The sequence below is a fragment of the Salvelinus alpinus genome, chromosome 29 (genome assembly GCF_045679555.1).
Source record: "Salvelinus alpinus chromosome 29, SLU_Salpinus.1, whole genome shotgun sequence".
Lineage (NCBI taxonomy): Eukaryota > Metazoa > Chordata > Actinopteri > Salmoniformes > Salmonidae > Salvelinus > Salvelinus alpinus.
In genome coordinates, this window is record NC_092114.1 from 41,564,213 (window position 1) to 41,588,532 (window position 24,320).

At 47.2% G+C, this 24,320-nt stretch overlaps 1 protein-coding gene across 1 annotated transcript in view; it reads right to left on the bottom strand.

Moving 5' to 3' along the window:
• LOC139559049 (ephrin type-A receptor 7-like) overlaps positions 1 to 24,320 on the bottom strand; it is a 160,829-nt gene that overhangs the window by 16,700 nt on the left and 119,809 nt on the right. Inside the window, exons 6-11 of the mRNA XM_071374697.1 lie at positions 14,449 to 14,573; positions 11,387 to 11,612; positions 10,862 to 10,970; positions 8,136 to 8,261; positions 2,919 to 2,974; positions 169 to 294 (exon numbers count right to left, since the gene is read on the bottom strand). Of these exons, the coding sequence (XP_071230798.1) occupies positions 169 to 294; positions 2,919 to 2,974; positions 8,136 to 8,261; positions 10,862 to 10,970; positions 11,387 to 11,612; positions 14,449 to 14,573 (768 nt within the window). The remainder of the gene's footprint in view (positions 1 to 168; positions 295 to 2,918; positions 2,975 to 8,135; positions 8,262 to 10,861; positions 10,971 to 11,386; positions 11,613 to 14,448; positions 14,574 to 24,320) is intronic.

Sequence of the window (24,320 nt, forward strand, 5' to 3'; positions counted from 1 at the left end):
GAGAGAGAGAGAGAGAGAGAGAGAAAGAAAGAAAGAAAGAAAGAAGGAGATAAAAACAGGACAAACAGGGAGGGGAGATAGAGGAGTGAAAATTGGCAAAGATAAAAGACAGAAGTACAAAGAAAGAGAATATGAGAGTATACGAAAGCCAAAGCACTGTCTCAGTACCTGTGTGTACAATTCTCTCTATCTTGATGCTGGAGTTGTCGAGCTCTTTGGCAAAGGTGAGGACAGCCTGCACCAGATCCTCACACGTCTCTGGGTCTATGTAGGTCCTCCGGGTCGGGATCTTAACTGTGGGACACGGACAGTCACGCAAGATTACGACCTGCAACAATCTACCACGACACCACAGAAACGACACGCTAGTCCCATTTGTGAATCACAAAACCGTATTTAAGGCACGCAAACGGCATCACGACATAAGTGGTAATCCGGTGTGGTCTTTCGTTTGACAACCACTGTATGGATGGTGTTCTAAAACCTGAATCCATCGTTTGTCCCGTCACCACCTTCTCACCTATTGTGCTACTTGGGAATCAACCACATCACTGCATGTCTTATTTGTGCAGCTCACGTTTCCTGGAGACAGTAGCTCAGTTCAAGGGGTTTATCTCTTATGACTTCAGAACTGTTGAGAAAAACAATAATAATATTCACTAGGAACTAGGGCAGGAAATCATTGGCAGGAAAGAGAAAATCCTGAGGTAAAAGCCTTTGAGTGTCACTTTGTTATCGGTTTCTATCCTCACAAGGCAACCTAAAAACTCTACCCGCAACAAAGGAAGTGATATTCAGTTCCTATCCCACAAGTATCTGTGAACCCACTAAATGTCTGTCTTGTAAACTCCTGCTTTCTAACCTGTAATCCATTATGAAAGGTGTAAAGTTAAAATGATTTGATCTGAACATGCTCCCTTGTAGGGCAAAGCACCTTGTGCAAACGGCTCAGTGACTTTAAGTCAGTAGTGATAAATTATGTTCTCTACCCTAAGTCCATTACTAGTCACTAAACACTATTCAACCCTGACTAGCCCCTCAGCCTTTAACTACTATGTGACCAATGACCAATAAATGTACACTCTAGCCAATACACTGTTACCACTAGCCAATGGACTTTTCAATACCTAACCTTTGACCTCTTACGCAGCCACCCCCGCAGTACAAGTTCTGGGCTGAAGTTACCCTTAGAAACAGATCTAGGATCAGGATAAACCTCAAATTGGACTTCTACTCACTACTTAATTATTCTGAGGATTCAAAACCAGTGGTACTTAGGCCCTACTTCTACCTAAGAAGCCGGGCCTTCCCAGAAGCCTTTGGGCCAGACTGGTTCTGAAATGTGATTACAACTCTAAATCGACCAGGTCTCGACTCACTGTCTCATAACAGCTTATTGATCACACACACACACACACACACACACACACACACACACACACACACACACACACACACACACACACACACACACACACACACACACACACACACACACACACACACACACACACACACACACACACACACACACACACACACACACAGTCTGATTGCAGAGAAAATGAAAGCTTCTACATTCCAGCTGGTCAGTGTTAAGTGGCAGGATCGAATATCCTCTTTTCCAGAGCAATGGGTTGTGTAACCACACAACAGCCCAGTGGAGGAGTTGTTACATTTATTTAAAGCAGGCCAACACCAGTTTTGATTCATTTTTCTCTCTCTCCCTCTCTCCCTGCTTGGGCTTTTTGTGTAGCTGATTCGTTTCAGGGTTAATCGTGTCTTTGCCACAAGCGATTGGGGGGGGGGGGGGGGGGGATTAACACATATTAACATTGCATGATTGCATGAGAGACACACACGCATGAAGGCATGCACACACACACACACACACAGACGTAATTAGACCCACCGATGGGGGAGGAAACAGCTCCATGTCATAACTGATGGGTTAGATGGGCAGCATGCTAGAACAGTGTTGTCCAGGACTACAGTACTGTTGGGGATACTCGAGGTCCATGGTAGGGAAACACTGTGCTGGAGGGGCTCCCGAGAGACTGCAAACGTATTGTTATCAAGGGGGAGGTGGGGGAGTGAGTATGTGTGTCAGCGTGTGTGTGTTTACGCTTTTAGTGTGTGTAGTTGTCTGTCTGCATTTGTTCACGTCTGAGAGAAAGTGTGTGTGAGCTCGTCAGCTGATGGCGTGTCATTTTCCGGGCATATTTAATTCCCAACGCACGCACGCAAGCAAGCACGCACACACAGACACACAGACACACAGACACACAGGAAAAATGTCAAACCGCCCACAATCTGTCAAACAAATCCTTTCAAAAATGTAAAAACAGAGACACGGGCAACTCCAAAAGTTTGCGACAAACATTCAAATCCTTCCTTCTCGGGGGACGGCAAATCATCTGACTGGCCCCCGCTCTCTGTCTTCTTACTCCTCCTTCGTTGTCTTTGTTCCATCTATCAATTCCCTTCTCCCCATCTCATCCTCCTCCCTCCCTCCATCCCTATTTATTTCCATCTCTCTCCATCACATATCCGCCTCACACACCATCTAATGGGCTGGAGCAGTGTGTCCAGTGTAGCCTAAACACACACGCGGAATGAAGCATTAATGGCCACGCACAAGTTAATACTTCACACGTAATCTCTCTCTGTCACATGCAGGCAGGCAACACACACTGACAGATTCCTCCGCCATCCATAGAGTGCAGACTCAACACACACACACACACACACACACACACACACACACACACACACACACACACACACACACACACACACACACACACACACACACACACACACACACACACACACACACACACACACACACACACACACACACACACACACACACACACACACAGACAGAGGGAGAGTGTGTCGCCACAGTTACTCACATTGGAAGTAGAGCTCCTCGTCTCCCTCTTGACTGGCCTTGCTGTATCCACATTGTCTGCAGGGAGGGAACAAACAAAGCCACACAGACGTAAAACATCACTAACGATACAAAAATCGATTGATACAAGTCTTCAATCCCTCTTGGAAATGAGAATAGGTTTCTGGACATCAGTGAATTGGAACTTGGATCAATGGTAGAGCCCCCCCCCCTGTTGTTCAGTGGAACTGGCTGGACAAAACTCACTTCTGAAACTGGGCATCTACTGTGGAAATCAAACCTGCTTTGTTTGAGTGGACACACATGGGCAAACACTCATAGTTTGCACATTTCCGCAGGTACACACTCCTGCATAAATACACCCCCCCCCCCCCCACCTAAACCCCCAAAACACACGCTCATCCTGTTCTAATGAGCTCTACACACTTCCTGTCACATTGCTCATCCTGTGCCTCCACAGGGGGTCCTAAAGTAGTAAAGTAGAGAAGGTGTCTAATTGGTGGGGCTTTCCAACTCAAGAGAGAGAGAGAGTTCAGGGCCTTCCTCTTAACCCTCCTGTTGTGTTCCGGTCAAATTGGAACGATTTACAAGTTCTCTCTCTGAAAAATGTAGTTCATTTAATCTGATTGTCATCAGGTTCCATGACTTTGTCCACACAGGGCATCTGAACACACAAAACACATTTTGATGATTTTCATGACATTTTGGGTGTTTTATTTAACTTTTGTACACCTGTGGTGTTCCAAGTCAAAAATGACCGGTCATTAGAAATGAATGGGGGGGAATACAATTAGTGTATAAAATTCAGCCACATGCCCATTCATCAGATGGACACACTTCCTCTCCCAGGCCCCCACATGCATGTGTGTTTGAGCGCACACACACACACACACACACACACACACACACACACACACACACACACACACACACACACACACACACACACACACACACACACACACACACACACACACACACACACACACACACACACACACACACACACACACACACACTCTTCACTCCCCTTCTTGGCTTCCATGGCAACCCCCACAGGAACCTTTCCCCAATAGAATCTTTCCCCCACGGGAACCACACCTGTTGGCATTCTCACAAACAATCACAACATTGTTTCAATAATATATAGAACTTTTCTCGCAGCTCTGGTATATAAAGCTTTTTTGAGGCCTTGCTCACAATTCAGCAGCACAATGACCAAACGATATACTGTATGTGAGGCTCTTGATCATATCTTTGATCATGACACTGGTGAGGAGGAGAGAGGCCAGGAAACTGACAGTGAAGTAGTCTGTGATAAATAGCACAACTTGCCTAGAGAGTTTTCAGCTATACTTTTCGTGGCTGTTTATTTACCACCACAGACAGATGCTGGCACTAAGACCGCACTCAGTCAGCTGTATAAGGAAATAGGCAAACAGGAAACCACTCACCCAGAGGCGGCGCTCCTAGTGGCCGGAGACTTTAATGCAGGGAAACAAATCAGTTTTACCAAATTTCCATCAACGTGTTAAATGTGCAACCAGACGGAAAAAAATTCTAGATCACCTGTACACCACACACAGAGACGCGTACAAAGCTCTCCCTCGCCCTCCATTTGGTAAATCCGACCACAACTCTATCCTCCTTTTTCCAGCTTATAAGCAAAAATGAAAGCAGGAAGCACCAGTGACTCGGTCTATAAAAAAATGGTCAGATGAAGCAGACGCTAAACTACAGGACTGTTTTGCTATCACAGACTGGAACATGTTCCGGGATTCTTCCGATGGCATTGAGGAGTACACCACATCAGTCACTGGCTTTATCAATAAGTGCATCGAGGACGTCGTCCCCACAGTGACTGTTCGTACATACCCCAACCAGAAGCCATGGATTACAGGCAACATTCGCACTGAGCTAAAGGGTAGAGCTGCCGCTTTCAAGGTGCGGGACTCTAACCCGGAAGCTTACAAGAAATCCTGCTATGCCCTGCGACGAACCATCAAACAGGCAAAGCGTCAATACAGGGCTAAGATTGAATCATACTACACCGGCTCCGACGCTCGTCTTATGTGGCAGGGCTTGCAAACTATTACAGACTACAAAGGGAAGAAAAGCTGCGAGCTGCCCAGTGACATGAGCCTACCAGACGAGCTAAATCACTTCTATGCTCGCTTCGAGGCAAACAACACTGAGGCATGCATGAGAGCATCAGCTGTTCCCCGGACGACTGTGTGATCATGCTCTCCGTAGCTGACGTGAGTAAGACCTTTAAACAGGTCAACATACACAAGGCTGCGGGGTCAGACGGATTACCAGGACGTGTGCTCCGGGCATGTGCTGACCAACTGGCAGGTGTCTTCACTGACATTTCCCTGATTCAGTCTGTAATACCAACATGTTTCAAGCAGACCACCATAGTCCCTGTGCCCAAGAACACAAAGGCAACCTGCCTAAATGACTACAGACCCGTAGCACTCACGTCTGTAGCCATGAAGTGCTTTGAAAGGTTGGTCATGGCTCACATCAACACCATTATCCCAGAAACCCTAGACACTCTCCAATTTGAATACCGCCCAAACAGATCCACAAATGATGCAATCTCTATTGCACTCCACACTGCCCTTTCCCACCTGGACAAAAGGAACACTTATGTGAGAATGCTATTCATTGACTACAGCTCAGCGTTCAACACCATAGTGCCCTCCAAGCTCATCACTAAGCTAAGGATCCTGGGACTGAACACCTCCCTCTGCAACTGAATCCTAGACTTCCTGACAGGCCGCCCCCAGGTGGTGAGGGTATGTAGCAACACATCTACCATGCTGATCCTCAACACTGGAGCTCCACAGGGGTGTGTGCTCAGTCCCCTCCTTTACTCCCTGTTCACCCACGACTGCATGGCCAGGCACGACTCCAACACCATCATTAAGTTTGCAGACGACACAACAGTGGTAGGCCTGATCACCGACAACGACGAGACAGCCTATAGGGGGGAGGTCAGAGACCTGGCCGGGTGGTGCCAGAATAACAACCTATCCCTCAATGTAACCAAGACTAAGGAGATGATTGTGGACTACAGGAAAAGGAGGACTGAGCAGGCCCCCATTCTCATCGACGGGGCTGTAGTGGAGCAGGTTGAGAGCTTCAAGTTCCTTGGTGTCCACATCAACAACAAACTAGAATGGTCCAAACACACCAAGACAGTGGTGAAGAGGGCATGACAAAGCCTATTCCCCCTCAGGAAACTAAAAAGATTTGGCATGGGTCCTGAGATCCTCAAAAGGTTCTACAGCTGCAACATCGAGAGCATCCTGACTGGTTGTATCACTGCCTAGTACGGCAATTGCTCGGCCTCTGACCGCAAGGCACTACAAAGGGTAGTGCGTACGGCCCAGTACATCACTGGGCGTAAGCTGCCTGTCATCCAGGACCTCTACACCAGGCGGTGTCAGAGGAAGGCCCTAAAAATTGTTAAATTGCTTTACCTACCTATTGTTCACCTAATACCTTTTTTTGCACTATTGGTTAGAGCCTGTAAGTAAGCATTTCACTGTAAGGTCTACACCTGTTGTATTCAGCGCACGTGACAAATAAACTTTGATTTGTTTCATCTGAGTATTTGTTATAGTCAAAATAATCCATACATTATGCTTTTTTAACTCAAAAACGAGTTGTATGAGCTCAGGTCAATGTGGCCTACAGGCCATAAATAGAAGTTCAAAATGTGTAATGTTCACAAGAACTTAAGTTGACGAAAAGATCTAACACAACATGAGGTGATAATATATGGATTTATAAATCGGCTATAACGGGGCGGTCATTTTGGACCGGGAACACAGAATGAATTAACACGAAACGAACACAACAGGAGTGTTAAGACCACCAGAGTGAGACATTAAGAACAGAATGGGGACAGCCAGAGCCAGGCATTCTGTTTGGCCACCATGCACGCAGGCACAATACGGGATCAAGATGAGGACAGAGGCCTTGATTGAAGTTACAGTTCGAGTCGAAGGGAATCATTCAGAGATTGAGTGGTCCGTCACTCACAACCAGTTTGACACAAAAGAAAGACACCGGGCCTGGCAGAGCTAAAGGCTAAATATGTGCATACCTATATAATAAACACAGGAGGCTGGTGAAGGGAGGACATCTCATAATAATGCCTTGAATGGAGTAAATGGAATGGGGTCCAACACATCGAAACCATGTGTTTAATACCATTCCATTTATTCCGTTCCAGCCATCACTACGAGCCCGTCCTCCCCATTTAAGGTGCCACCAGCCGCCTGTGATGTACAATATACAAGAGTGTGTGAGTGCACGTCGTTGTGTTTGTGTGATCGCAGCTGTGCATTAGGGTGTACAATATGTCTGTAGTGTGTGAATGCACGTCCGTGTAAGTGTGTCTGGCTGTCTGCCGTGTGTGTGTGTGTGTGTGTGTGTGTGTGTGTGTGTGTGTGTGTGTGCTTGTTAATGCGTGCGTCTGTTCACGTGTGTGTGAGCGTCCTTGTTCGAGTGTGTTAATGCGCACGTCAAGCCGTATCGCCAGTGCATGCACACGGTGTGATGGGAAAGACAGGTTTGGTGGTGGTGGCGGGGGGGACCTGACACATACAGACTCTTAACCAGCAGGGCCAGAGAGAGAGGAGTGGGGAAATTAAGGCAAGCCTATAGAGCCAATCTGTCAGGACCAACCAGCAGACGCATGCAGAGAGAGATAGGGCAAGAGAGCAAAAGACATACAACGGCCTGGTTCCATTTGAGCCCCTACACCTGCAGCTTTCACAGACAGGTGTAAGCTCCACCTAGCCCTCCGACATTACAAGTGGAGCCTCCACTCTAGTGTATACATTTCCACCTGGGAACTCCAAATGGGAAGGGGTCCGAATGGAACCAGGCCCACGGTCCTTTTTATTTGATTATTTAACCTCGATGCTGACAGGGAGTCAATGCCGGGACCACGGTCTCTTTCCCAGACGAGCCCTGTTCAGCACCACAATAGACATCAACACAGAATACACATTCAAGTACACACTCCGGGAGAGGAGGGGGCAGCTTCATTGTGTCTCTCTCTGTCTAGACTGGGGCGGAGGGGCGGGGTGGACTGGGTCAGGCAGGAAAAGAACGAGGGTGAAAGAGAGGAAGAATGGTCCAAACAAAGGGATGACAGGAAGTAGGGAGGAGCGGGGGAGGAGTGCAGACATGCCTGTACCTGGGGGTTGACAGCTGACAGTAGGGAGAAAGAGGAGGAAGAGGAGGAGGAGGAAGAGTGGAGAAGGAGGTGGAGAGCAGCACCACGCTAGTAGGAGCTATGTTGGAGGAGCTGGACGAGAGACTGCTGGGTAGAAGAGAAGAAGGGGAGGGGGCAGGGCTAAGTCACATCCTCTCTCCTCATTGGCTACAGGACAGGTGTAAATGACGTAATAGGACAGGCTGGATGTAAACCAGAAGGTACGCATGGTGCTTTCACCCAGAGCCTAGACATTCCGAAGAGTTTGGCAAACTAGGCTTGAGATTCAGAATTGAATTGGCAATAATACCTCATCTCTTCCAGTGAGTAGCACATTAGACTGCAATGTAGTCTGCCAACATATGGGAAATTCTGCCGAACTCCTAAAAAAAGGCAATTTTAGAGTACTGGGATTGACCTTGTGAAGAGCATAGAGAGCCTCACAGGTGCTGATATAAAAGGGAAAGGGAGGAGCTAGGCTGAGGGGGCGAGGGACATCGGGCACTATAGGTCAGGTGTGCAAGGAGGAAGTGAGCAAAGCAAAAAGAGGAAATAGAAAAGGAGTGGAGCACAGGGGGCGGATCCAGAATGGAGGAGATGGCTGTCCATTGGAGGAGAACACTGAGTGGACAGCACTGGTGTGTACCAGGCGTGCAGCAAGCGAGACAAGAGATTCGTCTCATATTAACCGCATTCTCACAGACTGACGAATGATGCAAGCGTTCTGGAGGAACCGTTTGAAATAGATCCGTTCTCAGTGAAGGACAATTGGTTGCACGCTGGTAGGGATTCGGGACAGGGCGTCGTGTCCGCAGGATCGTGTCCTTGAACGTGTCGGTAGGCATGCGTCCATAAAGTACAGTATCTAGCTGAGCGTGTATGGGATTCATAAAGCATGTCGGTGTGAGGGCGGAATTGCACCCGCGAGGTGCAACGTATCCCTGTGTGTGCGCGCGTGTGAGTGTGTGCCGTGGGTATGCGAAATAAGCGCGCGCGTGCGATTGACAGTTCCTCCTTAACGTGTCGTGTTGGCGTGAATGAAGGAACGGGAGACATTTCACACTCCCTCCATCTAATCCATTTCCATCTCCCAGATCAATGTGGAGCAGGAGAAAAATAGAAGGAAATAGATGGTTGGTGTAATCAGAGATTCCTCTACACAAATATACTGTCTGAAAGGAGCAATGCTATCAGATCAGGGTGATAGATCTGCAGTGGGTGTGTGTGTGTGTGTATGTGTGTGTGTGTGTGTGTGTGTGTGTGTGTGTGTGTGTGTGTGTGTGTGTGTGTGTGTGTGTGTGTGTGTGTGTGTGTGTGTGTGTGTGTGTATATGTGTGTGTGTCTGTACGTGTGTGTGTACGTGTGTGTGTGTACGTGTGTGTGTGTACGTGTGTGTGTGTACGTGTGTGTGTGTACGTGTGTGTGTGTACGTGTGTGTGTGTACGTGTGTGTGTGTACGTGTGTGTGTGTACGTGTGTGTGTGTACATCACGTGTTCCTATCTTACTGAGAAGACTAACATTTTGTGAAGGTTCAGGCGACATGTTCAACACACCGACTGTGAATGGCGCTGTATAAGAGAGTCAACCAAATGGGTCAAATCTGATTGCGGCCGTGTGTAATTGTGTGCGACTGCGTGGGAGTGTGGTTCTGCATGCCAACACACCGGGGCATGTGTGTGAGGGTGCGGGGGAGTGTGTGTGGGCGTGTGAGTTTTTTTTCTTTCTTCAATAGACCTGAACAGATGTGAAAGTGCACAGAGATGGAATGCCAAGCAGGAAAACCACTTTCCGTGTCTCCACCGACCTGAATAAAACACACATGTGTACTTTAGACACGATGCTCTTACGGAGTTGCCCTTATGTCATGTAGTTACTACATTGGTAACCAAACCTCAATTGTGCATGACAACTGTAAATAATTGTACAGAAAACTATGAATTACAAAGTAAGAGCGCAAGCCAAATTCTATTGAAATGACTTAGCTGTATACTGTACGTTACCCTAAGAGGATAGGTCGAATTGAAATCATGAAAATGTCCCGAGTTAGACGATGCACCCGTTTAGCATGGCTACCCCAGCATTGACAAACGTCTAATGTTGCTTGTTAATGCTCTATATAACAGTGGCTCTGAACACAGCTGATTGAACATGCATTAAAGCTCTTCTCAATGTGATTACATGCTTTGAGGCAGAGTGCTTCTAGTCATTGGATTATTGTAATCAGGATTATGATGGAGTGGCATGAGCAGTGACAGAGTGTGTGTGTGTTTAGAAGTATGTGTGTGTGTGCATATTATGTGTGTGTGTGTGTACCTTCTTCAGATGTAATTGTTTGTGTGTGTGTGTGTGTGTGTGTGTGTGTGTGTGCGCACGTTGTGTATACCAGTATGAGCGTGTTTGTACTGTGTGTGTTGTGCGTGTACTTACTTCAGATTGTTTGTTTGTGTGTGTGTGCACGTTGTGTATATCTGTATGAGTGTGCCTGTATGTGTGTGTGTGTGCCTGTGTGTGTGTGTGTGTGTGCCTGTGTGTGTGTATGTGTGTGTGCCTGTGTGTGTATGTGTATGTGTGTGCGTGTGCGCACGTTGTGTATACCAGTATGAGTGTGTTTATTCTGTGTGTGTACGTTCTTCAGATTGTTTGTTTGTGTGTGTGCGCACGTTGTGTATATCTGTATGAGTGTGTCTGTATGTGTGTATGTGTGTACCTTCTCCAGAGGAGCAGGCCCACTCCCATAGAGAGCAGCATGATGAGGGCGGCCACAGACACCACCACGATGATGATTACTGGGTTCTGCTCACTGGACGCCAGCGCCACTGTGGATTGGAACGGACATATTGTTTCAGAGCAGGCACATGGGGGAATACACACACACACACACACACACACACACACACACACACACACACACACACACACACACACACACACACACACACACACACACACACACACACACACACACACACACACACACACACACACACACACACACACATATGACAATAAAGGGACACCCTATCACAGAGCAAAAAGAAGAGCCATTTCACTGCTTGATTTGAAAATCCTGGAGCCTTGCACGTCCCCATCCACACACACACCTCAGTCTTTAGCAAACACGAGGCCATCATTGTGTGGGCTGGCCGGACGCCGCCACAACCATATCCTAAGCTGCCTCGCGGCGTTGGAACGAGATAGTCGAGGAAAAGGAGGGAGGAACGTCCATACTCACATTCACCAAGCGTCTGCAGCTCCAGGGGAGCGCTGTAGCCTCCGTAGTCGATGGGAGAGGGGGAGGAGGAAGAGGAGGAGGACGAGGCGGAGAGGAGGGAGGAGGAGGGGGCCGGGGTGGAGAAGGGGCGGATGAGGAAGACGTAGGTGGTGCCGGCCTTGAGGTTGTTGACCCTGATGCGGGTGGCGGCCGTCTTGACCGTTGAGTAGCTCTTGTCCTTCTGTTCCTGAATGAGGAAGGAGAGAGTGGCAGGAAAGAACGTTGGAGAGCACCAAGCAAGACACATACATTTTTGTATTTTTATTTTTTTTACATTGTCCTTTGGAGCTCAGTGGGTAGAGCAAGGCGCTCGCAAAGCCAGGAGAGTGGGTTAGATTCCCAGGACCGCATGTCCGTAAAATGTACGCACGCACGCATGACTAAGTCGCTTTGGATAAATACACAATTATATTTGAACAATTAACTTTTCCTCCCTTGGTTGTTTCGCGTGGGGTCTATACATGTCACTAGATCACTCGGAGAGCGTTGGGCCAGTGCCCTTGAGCAAGGCACTGACCCTGTTAAAAAACACATTTCACTGCACCTATCAGGTGTATGTGACAATAAAACATCTACAGTACCAGTCAAGAGTGTGGACACACCTGCTCATTCCAGAGTTTTCTTCATTTTTACTATTACCTACAATGTAGAATAATAGTGAAGACATCAAAACGAGGAAAGAACACATATGGAATCATGTAGTAACCAGAAAAGTGTAGTAATCAAAATATATTTTATATTTGAGATTCTTCAAAGTAGCCACCCTTTGACTTGATGACAGCTTTGCACACTCTAGGCATTCTCTCAACCAGCTTCATGAGGTAGTCACCTGGAATGCATTTCAATTAACAGGTGTGCCTTGTTAAAAGTTCATTTGTGGAATTTCTTTCCTTTTTAATGCGTTTGAGCCAATCAGTTGTGTTGTGACAAGGTAGGGGTGGTATACAGAAGATAGCCCTATTTGGTGAAAGACCATGTCCATATTATGGCAACAACAGCTCAAATAAGTAAAGAGAAACGACAGTCCATCATTGCTTTAAGACGTGATGCTCAGTCACTCAAGACCTTTGAAAGTCTCTTCAAGTACAGTCGCAAAAACCATCAAGCGCTATGATGAAACTGGCTCTCACGAGGACCACCACAGGAAAGGAAGACCCAGAGTTACCCCTGCATTAAAGTTAACTGCACCTCAGATTGCAGTCCAAATAAATGCTTCACAGAGTTCAAGTAACAGACACATCAACATCAACTGTTCAGAGGAGACTGTGTGAATAAGGCCTTCATGGTCCAACTGCTGCAAAGAAACCACTAGTAAAGGACGCCAATAATAAAGAAGAGACTTGCTTGGGCCAAGAAACACGAGCAATGGACATTAGACCGGTGGAAATCTGTCCTTTGGTCTGATGAGTCCAAATTTGATATTTTTGGTTCCAACAACTGTGTCTTTGTGGACTGGACTCAGAGTAGGTGAACGGATGATCTCTGCATGTGTAGTTCCCACCGTGAAGCATGGAGGAGGTGGTGTGATGGTGCTTAACCAGCATGGCTACCACAGCATTCTGCAACGATACGCCATCCCATATGGTTTGTGCTTAGTGGGACTGTCATTTGTTTTTCAACATGACAATGACCCAACACACCTCCAGGCTGTGTAAGAGCTATTTGACCAATAAGGAGAGTGATGGAATGCTGCATCAGATGACTTGGCCTCCACAATCACCTGACCTCAACCCAATTGAGATGGTTTGGGATGAGTTGGACCGCAGAGTGAAGGAAAAGCAGCCAACAAGTGCTCAGCATATGTGCGAACTCCTTCAAGACTGTTGGAAAAGCATTCCAGGTGAAGCTGGTTGAGAGAATGTCAAGAGTGTCCAAAGCTGTCATCAAGGCAAAGGGTGGCTATTTGAAGAATCTAAAATATATTTAGATTTTTAAAAACTTTTTGGGTTACTACATGGTTCATATGTGTTTTGATGTCTTCATTATTATTCTACAATGTAGAAAATAGTAAAAATAAAGAAAAACCCTTGAATGAGTAGGTGTCCAAACTTTTGACTGTTACTGTGTGTGTGTGATATATATTTTTATTTACATTGTTTTTTAAATTATATATATATATATTTTTTTACATAGGCTCTATTTTAAATCAGAGTTGTGTGATTTAAAATGGCTTTGATTCTAAAGGTTAACGCGTGGCAGTGAAATGACGCGCATAAACCGTCAGCGTCAAAGCAACATAGTGAATGGAGAGAACTCACCAATCACCAATCACAAAGCTTTAAGGTAGCCAAAGCCCTATGATTTGCAAGCATGTCTTTGAACGCGTGCGAGTGTGTGTGCGTGCGCCCCTGTTTGCTTGTCATCGTGCGGTAATGAGGATTTGGAGGCGTCTGCTCTTTAACGCTGTCGTACGTGTGGAGAGAAGAGAAGAGCGAAAAGAGCACACCGAGATAGACTGACAGGCGCAATGAGAGTCCCTGTGGAGAGACCATTAATAGTGGACATGGTGGAATTGAGAGATGGATGGTGCTCCCAAGAGTGGGATGTGATGGAGGGAGATAATGCAGTGCCAAAATAGTGTAACAGAAAGAGAGACGACTTAAAAGAAGGAGTGGGCCAAGAGATGAGTTGAGAGTGTGACCGAGTTTAATTGAGAGGGAGTGCGACGGAGTAGCGTCGTTGAATGCGTGAAAGAGACGTTGCGCGAAAGAGCGGACTTGAGATTAAATGCAACGCGATGGAGTTGCGAGTGTGATGGAGTAACATTTTTTCAAAGTGTCGTTTGTGACGGAGTTGACCAAATATGACGGCGTTGACAGTTAAAATGTGGCCGTATATGACGGCGTTGACAGTTGAAATGTGACCGTATATGACGGCGTTGACAGTTGAAATGTGACCGTATATGACGGCGTTGACAGTTGAAATGTGACCGTATATGACGGCGTTGACAGTTGAAATGTGACCGTATATGACGGCGTTGACAGTTGAAATGTGACCGTATATGACGGAGTTGACGGCGTTACCTTTTCGTAGTACTTGATCTCGTACTCGGTGCGGCTGCTGTTGGGGTAGCTCGGTTCCCGCCACACCAGGGTGAGGCTGCGCTGCTCAACTTTCTCCGCACGCAACTCACTCACCAGAGAGGGCGCTAGTGAGAAAAAGAGAGAAGGGGAAAGGGCAGAGGAGGGGGGGGGGTCGGGTGAAAGGGAGAGAAGAAAATAAATAATGAAATGCATTTGTCAAAGTTCTGTCTGGGACGACTGCATTGAAGTCATACATATATCCTTCCTGGTTGGCCCTGTCCGGGGGTATCGTCGGATGGGGCCACAGTGTCTCCTGACCCCTCCTGTCTCAGCCTCCAGTATTATGCTGCATTAGTTTATGTGTCGGGGGGCTAGGGTCAGTTTGTTATATCTGGAGTACTTGTCCTGTCTTATCCGGTGTCCTGTGTGAATTTAAGTATGCTCTCTTTAATTCTCTCTTTCTTTCTCTCTCTCGGAGGACCTGAGCCCTAGGACCATGCCTCAGGACGACCTGACATGATGACTCCTTGCTGTCCCCAGTCCACCTGGCCGTGCTGCTGCTCCAGTTTCAACTGTTCTGCCTGCGGCTATGGAACGCTGACCTGTTCACCGGACGTGCTACCTGTCCCAGACCTGCTGTTTTCAACTCTCTAGAGACCGCAGGAGCGGTAGAGATACTCTGATCGGCTATGAAAAGCCAACTGACATTTACTCCTGAGGTGCTGCACCCTCGACAACTACTGTGATTATTATTATTTGACCATGCTGGTCATTTATGAACATTTGAACATCTTGGCCATGTTCTGTTATAATCTCCACCCAGCACAGCCAGAAGAGGACTGGCCACCCCTCATAGCCTGGTTCCTCTCTAGGTTTCTTCCTAGGTTTTGGCCTTTCTTGGGAGTTTTTCCTAGCCACCGTGCTTCTACACCTGCATTTGTTGCTGTTTGGGGTTTTAGGCTGGGTTTCTGTACAGCACTTTGAGATATCAGCTGATGTACGAAGGGCTATAGAAATAAATTTGATTTGATGATACAAGTGTTATGATGTTAGCAGTGAGTGGAGTGGGTCTCCATACAGATCTGGACGAAGATACATCTTTGTATTTATTGATGGCTGGAGATGTTCTCTCCCTCCGAGACTCTGCCCTCCTCAGAACATTTGCTTCTGACTCAGTAATATCCAGTACATGCACTGTTGTAACACTGAACATGAAGACTGCAAAAGTATATTTCCACATTCTAGGAGAAATACTTTATCACATGACCTGAGGTGACCAGAAAAACGCCCCTTGTTACCACTGATGCTCTGAAAGCTCAGCCCACTTGGCAAGCTATAATTAAGGAGTCATTAACGAGGTAAGGCAAAATGTGTCGCCACTCTACAGGAACACTTAGGGCTCCTGAGTGGAGCAGCGGTCTGAGGCACTGCATCTCAGTGCAAGAGGCGTCACTACAGTCCCTGGTTCGAATCCAGGCTGTATCACATCCGGCCGCGATTGGGAGTCCCATTGGGCGGCGCACAATTGGCCCAGCGTCGTTTGGCCGGGGTAGGCCGCCATTGTAAATAAGAGTTTGTTCTTAACTGACTTGCCTAGTTAAATAAAGGTCAAATTAAAAATGAAAACGTGCAGCTCATTGTCAGTCAGAGATCATTATGGTTGAAGCCTTATTTCGTTACCACAATCAATATTTTGCTAATGAGCAGAAAATAGTAGACATTCATTTTCTTTCCATTGCCATGTATTTTCAGGACATCAGTTGATCAATGTTTCAATACGTGCAATTCTCTTTCTTTCTAAACCTCTCTTTCACTCTCTCTTTCACTCTCTCAAGTCTGAATTTCTGTCCTCATTCCTTATTATTACACTTCTATTATCTTCCCGAGATCCCGTCACCTTTCCCCCCCTTCACAAACCCAATTCCTTTCTATCAAACCAATACACTTCATGACCAAAAGTATGTGGACACCTGTTCGTCGCACATCTCGTTCCAAAATCATGTGACCATGCCCCTTCCGTCTCCCTTTTCAGTAGGACCAGTATTGATGTCGTTTGGAGGCGAGGATCACAGCCAGGGCCGACCTGGTCTTTCTGAGTAACCCTCCCTTCTTAAAATTTGATCTCTCCTCTTTAGAAACAAAAGAAGAATACATTATTGATATTGGTCTGGGGCTTACTGGCAGCTAATGAGGGCTGCACACAGCCTGTTCAATTGCAACTACAGGCTGCAACTCAATCATGAGACAATAGAGTGAAATGGACTGGTAAAAGACAGAAAGCCATCGGATAGAAATCCTCGGAGTGTTTGTGTGTATTTGTAATGTATGTGCATTCACAAGTGCATTGCCATGTGTTTGTGTATTTGTACAGTGTGTGCAAGCATACATTGTCGTGTTGGCGCTCGCACGCGCGCGCGTGTGTGTGTGTGTGTGTATCCATCTCCACCTACTCTCATCTCAGTAAAAGGCAGCCGTCTATACCCAGAAGTGCCTCAACAGATTACAGTACAATCATTGAAAAGACTACCTTAACGTAAAGAACTTTAGACACAGGAGCATATACACTGAGTGTACAAAACATTCCTAATATTGAGTTGTATCCCCTTTAGCCTTCAGAACAGCCTCAATTCATTGGGGGCATGGACTCTACAAGGTGTCGAAAACGTTCCACAGGGATGCTGGCCCATGTTGACTCCAATGCTTGCCACAGTTGTGTCAAGTTGGCTGGATGTCCTTTGGGTGGTGGACCATTCTTGATACACGCGGGAAAATGTTGAGGTGAAAAACCCAGCAGCGTTGCAGTTCTTGACACACTCAAACCGGTGCGCCTGACACCTACTACCATACCCTGTTCAAAGGCACTTAAATCTTTTGTCTTTCCCATTCACCCTCTGAATGGCACATAAGGAATCCATGTCTCAATCGTCTCAAGGCTTAAAAATCATTTTCAACACGTCTCCTCCTCTTCATCCACACCGATTGAAGTGGCTTTAACAAGTGACACCAATACGGGATCATAGCTTTCACCTGGATTCACCTGGTCGGTCTGTCATGGCAAGAGCAGGTGTTCCTAATGTTTTGTACACTCAGTGTATACTGTATTGCAAACAAACATACACACCCCGGCATACATGGCATGGTGAGACACACACACAGATAAGCATAGGCAGGCACACAGACAGAGACGGGCACAAACAGACAACTGGACAAACAGACCAATAGCACCAGGGAAGAGCGAGAAAGAGGGAGAGGCACTACTTTAAGCAGTAAGTGCTGTATTAGATACACCAAGAACACACTGTCAACTTGCTCTGCCTTCTAAAACGCTCGGCTATTGTTTGCTGTTCTTTTGTGATGAATTATGCATGGAGACTGACTGCTTAAAAACTCTGGCTCACATGAGGTCGGGCTCACAGCGTAACTCCGTCTGACAGAATCCTAGCTGCGGACACATACCCAGACGCGGCCGTAGTACCGCTTGGTCTTCAGTCTCAAAAACACACTCCGAGGGAGAACATTAAACCACTAACACACTCCGAGGGAGAACATTAAACCACTAACACACTCCGAGGGAGAACATTAAACCACTAACACACTCCGAGGGAGAACATTAAACCACTAACACACTCCGAGGGAGAACATTAAACCACTAACACACTCCGAGGGAGAACATTAAACCACTAACACACTCCGAGGGAGAACATTAAACCACTAACACACTCCGAGGGAGAACATTAATACACTACCCACCCTGGTAGTGTAGTTGCAAAAACAGAAATATAGATTGTGAAGAAGACACACTTGGAAAGGACAGGGGTTTAGTTACATAGACCAACGTAGTAATGCACATACCAAACACACAGAATGACGCGCACATTCCATCTTGCACCGGCACATACACACACTGACCCCCCACACACACACCTAAACACAAACACACTCTAATATCTAGTTTCCCGTCCAGTCTGAAAGCAGCTGGTGTGTGTCCATGGGGTTGACCCTGTTTGAATGAAAGGAAATTGATGCTGAGAGAAGACTGTGTGTGTGTGTGTGTGTGTGTGTCTGAATGGGAGATGGATGCTGACAGGAGACAGAATTGGCTGCGGCAGACCAAGCCTCATTTCCAGAGGCAATAGACTGAGGTTACGGCCTTCAGGGCTCCACTGTAATCAAGGCCCGGACCCCATGGCTAGCCAGACAGATGAGCAACACCACAGCCTTAACAGCCTCATCATAGATTGCATCCACAAAATGACATGGAGGGAAAGACAGACAAACAGATCCAATCCCTTTCATTTTAACAAAGATTTTTTCAAGGTGTGGAAGATAATGAAGCTACATGGTGTGGTGGCTCAGTTCTGGCAGGTGTCTACGCAGGTGGTGTACACAAAGGTGCAGTATAAATATGACAAAAAAAGACAGCTATGCGACAGGTAGGTAGTGGCACAAAATGGCCCCCGCCTCCACAGTTGCACGTGGATTCTATACTCACGTAACCAACCAAGGTGCAGTTTAAAAATGTTACATTGTGAAAACAAAGAAGACAATGTGGTGGCGGCGGCTCTATTGCAGGTAATTAATACAATTTGGCACAAAATGGCCTCCATGTTCTACAGTTGCACGTGCCTTCCATCTTGACACAGCAAACAAACATGAATAAGATGGCGATGATAGAGATGGCAGCTTCGCTTCAAGTCCTTAGGAAACTGTGCAGTATTGTGTTTTTTTATGCATTATTTCTTATATTGTTAGCCCAGAAAACCTTAAGTGTTATTACATACAGCCAGGAAGAACTATTGGATATCAGAGAGACGTCAACTTACCAGCACAACCATTACTACTACGAATACGACTTTCACAAAGCGGATCCTTTGTCTGCACCTCCCTGGGCATTTGAACTGATTCCAGAGGCCCATCCAAAACAATGATGTCGTAGCAGAGGGTGCCGGAGCGGTCTTCTAGTGAGGCTTCGGATCCGCGCACACCATCCACCGCTTCCAAGTATATTACTCGCTAATGTCTAGTCCCTAGTTAACAAAGTCAACGAAATTAGGGCAAAAGTTGCTTTCCAAAGAGATATCCGGGATTGTAACATACTCTGTTTCATGGAGACATGGCTAGCTGGGGACATGCTGTCAGTGTCTGTACAGCCAACAGATTTTCAGTGCATCGCGCCGACGGGAACAAACATCTCTCTGGTAAGAAGAAGGGCAGGGGTGTATGTTTCATGATTAACGACTCATGGTGTAATTGTAACAACATACAAGAACTCAAATCCTTTTGTTCACCTGACCTAGAATTCCTCACAATCAAATGCCGACCGTATTATCTCCCAAGAGAAATCTCCTCGGTTATCGTCACAGCCGTGTATATCCCCCCGCAATCCCCCCGATACCAAGACGGTCATCAAGGAACTTCACTGGACTTTATGCAAACAAAGCTACCTTAATTATAATCAGCATATCAATTGCAGTACACGAGCGAATAACACACTCGACCACTGCTACTCTAACTTCCACGATGCATACAAGGCCCTCCCCCGCCCTCCTTTTGGCAAATTTGACCATGACTCCATCTTGTTGCTCCCCTACTATAGGCAGAAACTTAAACAGGAAGCGCCCGTGCTTAGGTCTATCCAACGCTGGTCTATCCAAACGGATTCCAGGCTTCAAGATTGCTTCGATCACGTGGACTGGGATATGTTCCGGGTAGCCTCAGACAATAACATTGACGTATACTCTGACTCGGTGAGCGAGTTTATAAGGAAGTGTATAGGAGATGTTGTATCCACTGTGACTATTAACGCCTTCCCTAACCAGAAACTGTGGATTGATGGCAGCATTTGCGCAAAACTGAAAGCACGTACCACCGCATTTAATCATGGCAAGGCGACTGGAAACATGACCGAATACAAACAGTGTAGTTATTCCCACCGTAAGGCAATCAAACAAGCAAAGTGTCATTATAGAGACAAAGTGGAGTCACAATTCAACGGATCAAACACGAGACATATGTGGCAGGGTCTACAGACAACCACGGATTACAAAAAGAAAACCAGCCCCGCTGCGGACATCGACGTCTTTCTCCCAGACAAATTAAACAACTTCTTTGCGTGTTTTGAGGACAATACAGTGCCACCGACACAGCCCGCTACCAAAGCTCTCCTTCTCCGTGGCCAATGTGAGTGAAACATTTAAACGTGTTAACCCTTGCAAGGCTGACGGCATCACTAGCCACGTCCTCAGAGCATGCGCATACCAGCTGGCATGTGGCTTGTCACCGAAAACCCTCACTAACTTTACAGGTGCACAATCTGCCTGGTACAGCAACTGTACCGCCCACAACCGCAGGACTCTCCAGAGGGTAGTGAGATCTGCACAACGCATTACCGGGGGCAAACTACCTGCCCTGCAGGACACCTACAACACCCAATGTCACAGGAAGGCAAGAAAGATCATCAAGGACAATAACCACCCGAGCCACTGCCTGTTCACCCCGCTTCCACCCAGAAGGAGAGGTCAGTACAGGTGCATTAGAGCTGGGACCGAGACATTGAAAAACAGCTTCTATCTCAAGGCCATCAGATTGTTAAACAGCCACCACTAGCACAGAGAGGCGGCTGCCTACCTACATACTTGATATCATTGGCCACTTTAATAAATGGAACACTAGTCACTTTAATAATGCCACTTTAAGAAAGTTTACATATCTCGCATTACTCATCTCATATGTATATACTGTATACTGTATCCTTCACTATCTATTCTTTACTATCTATTGCATCTTAGCCGCTCTGTCACTGCTCATCCGTATATTTTATACGTATATATTCTCATCCCATTCCTTCACTAGATTGTGTGTATTAGGTTTTTGTTGTGGAATTGTTATATATTACCTGTTAGATACTGCTGCACTGTCGGATCTAGAAGCATAAGCATTTTGCTACACTCGCAATAACATCTGCAAACCATGTGTATGTGACCAATAAAATGGGATTTGATGATTTGATGTGAAGGTGCACTACGCTGCTACTCGTAATCACTGAAGACAGGCAGTGGAGCTGTAGTCCCTCAGCACCACCACAGAGAAGGAGAGTGTGTATGAATCAATCTCTCCCTCTCTCTCTCCCTCCCTCCCTGTCTCTTTCTCCAGGGACTGTTCTTCCCTACAGCCCTGTTTATGCCTCTGCAGTGAATACATCCACGTTACCATGCAGGGATTCCTTTGTTCTACTTGTCTCTCTCTCTCCCAGTCTCTCTCTCTCTCGCGCGCGCGCTTGTGTGTGTGTGTGTACGTACACACAAAAAAGACTTGAGTGATTAAGCCAACGGGTATCAACCAATCATGATAGGGAAGTTAACAGGCTGTACATGTTTAGAGTACAGGCTGTACATGTACATGTTTAGAGTACAGTATTACTCTAAACATCTACAAGCTGGGTTAAAACGGACTTGGGGAGGAAATGAGTGTAGTGTTAGCGGCGCCCTGCCTGATGCATCTCAGGCGCCCTGCCTGATGCATCTCCGGCGCCCTGCCTGATGCATCTCCGGCGCCCTGCCTGATGCATCTCCGGCGCCCTGCCTGATGCATCTCCGGCGCCCTGCCTGATGCATCTCCGGCGCCCTGCCTGATGCATCTCCGGCGCCCTGCCTAATGCATCACCTAATGCATCACCTAATGCATCACTGCCTAATGCATCTCCGGTACTGTCTATGTGTTTATGTATGTTTGTGTGTATGTCTCCCGGAGGCTTGGCATAGGCAAATGAGCTCAGAACAATGCCACTATAAACACTAAGATACTGGGGGACAGTAACACATCTTTGGGGAGAGGGTAGAATTTGTAAAAATGTTTCTGCGATCTGAATGCCACTACATTGTGTGTGTGTGTCCACGTGTGTATACCCACCCGTAGAGTGTGTCAATTCCCCTATATCTAAAATGCCTCTCTGTGACAGTCACGACATTCACCAAATCCAACACAACACAAATCATTCAACACATGAATAAGCACCTGCCATCAAAATAGCCCTCTCCCTTTGCCTTAAATCAGAATCTGTGTGAGCCACAAAGACAGACCCGCGATAATGATGTTGTGTTGTGGCCCAGCATCACCCCTCCCAGGGCTCACTATCTGGCAATGGCCCCCACTTTTAATATGGGTCTATCAGCCAAACCAGCGGAGGCACGCTATCTGGCAGGATGTCCCCCGCTCCCTGTGTAATCTGCCCTATCAGCATTCTGTCTGTCTGCAGGCCCCACGCCGGGCCAGATAAAAAAACTCACAATTACACCGGTACTATGGCTACCCAAAATAGGAAGGGGAAGAAAGAGAAGGAGGAAGGAAGGAGGAGAAAGAGAGGGAGGAAGGAAGGAGGAGAAAGAGAGGGAGGAAGGAAGGAAGGAGGAGAAAGAGCGGGAGGAAGGAACTAGGAGAAAGAGCGGGAGGAAGGAAGGGGAAGAAAGAGCGGGAGGAAGGAAGCGAAAGAGAGGGAGGAAGGAGGAGAAAGAGCGGGAGGAAGGAGGAGAAAGAGAGGGAGGAAGGGGAAGAAAGAGGGAGGAAGGAGGAGAAAGAGGGAGGAAGGGGAAGAAAGAGGGAGGAAGGAGGAGAAAGAGGGAGGAAGGGGAAGAAAGAGAGGGAGGAAGGGGAAGAAAGAGAGGGAGGAAGGGGACGAAAGAGAGAGAGGAAGGGGAAGAAAGAGAGGGAGGAAGGGAGGGGAAGAAAGAGAGAGAGGAAGGGAGGGGAAGAAAGAGAGGGAGGAAGGGGAAGAAAGAGAGGGAGGAAGGGGAAGAAAGAGAGGGAGGAAGGGGAAGAAAGAGAGGGAGGAAGGAGGAGAAATAGGGAGAGGAAGGGGAAGAAAGAGGGGGGGAAGGGGAAGAAAGAGGGGGAGGAAAGGGAAGAAAGAGGGGGAGGAAGGAAGGATGAGAAAGAGAGGGAGGAAGGAAGGATGAGAAAGATAGGGAGGAAGGAAGGAGGAGAAAGAGAGGGAGGAAGGAAGGAAAGGGAAGAAAGAGCGGGAGGAAGGAGGGGAAAGAGAGAGAGGAAGGGGAAGAAAGAGGGGGAGGAGGGAGAAGAAAGAGGGAGGAAGGGGAGGAAAGAGAGGGAGGAAGGAGGAGAAAGAGAGGGAGGATGGATGAGAAAGAGAGGGAGGAAGGAGGAGAAAGAGAGGGAGAAAGGGGAAGAAAGAGAGAGAGAGGAAGGGGAAGAAAGAGAGGGAGGAAGGAGGAGAAAGAGGGAGGAAGGGGAAGAAAGAGGGAGGAAGGGGAAGAAAGAGAGGGAGGAAGGAGGAGAAAGAGATGGAGGAGGGGGAAGAAAGAGAGGGAGGAAGGAGGAGAAAGAGAGGGAGGAAGGAGGAGAAAGAGGTAGGAAGGGGAAGAAAGAGAGGGAGGAAGGGGGAGAAAGAGAGGGAGGAAGGGGAAGAAAGAGAGGGAGGAAGGGGAAGAAAGAGAGGGAGGAAGGAGGAGAAAGAGAGGGAGGAAGGGGAAGAAAGAGAGGGAGGAAGGAGAAGAAAGAGGGAGGAAGGGGAAGAAAGAGAGGGAGGAAGAGGAAGAAAGAGAGGGAGGAAGGAAGGAGAAGAAAGAGGGGGAGGAAGGGGAAGAAAGAGAGGGAAGAAGGAGTAGAAAGAGGGAGGAAGGGGAAGAAAGAGAGGGAGGAAGGAGGAGAAAGAGGGAGGAAGGGGAAGAAAGAGGGAGGAAGGGGAAGAAAGAGAGGGAGGAAGGAGGAGAAAGAGATGGAGGAGGGGGAAGAAAGAGAGGGAGGAAGGAGGAGAAAGAGGGAGGAAGTAGGAGGGGATATTGCAGAGGATTCGGGCGGCAGAATAAAGGCTATTATCGTTGGCCATTTTCATTCATATGAACCTCTGTGTGTGTGTG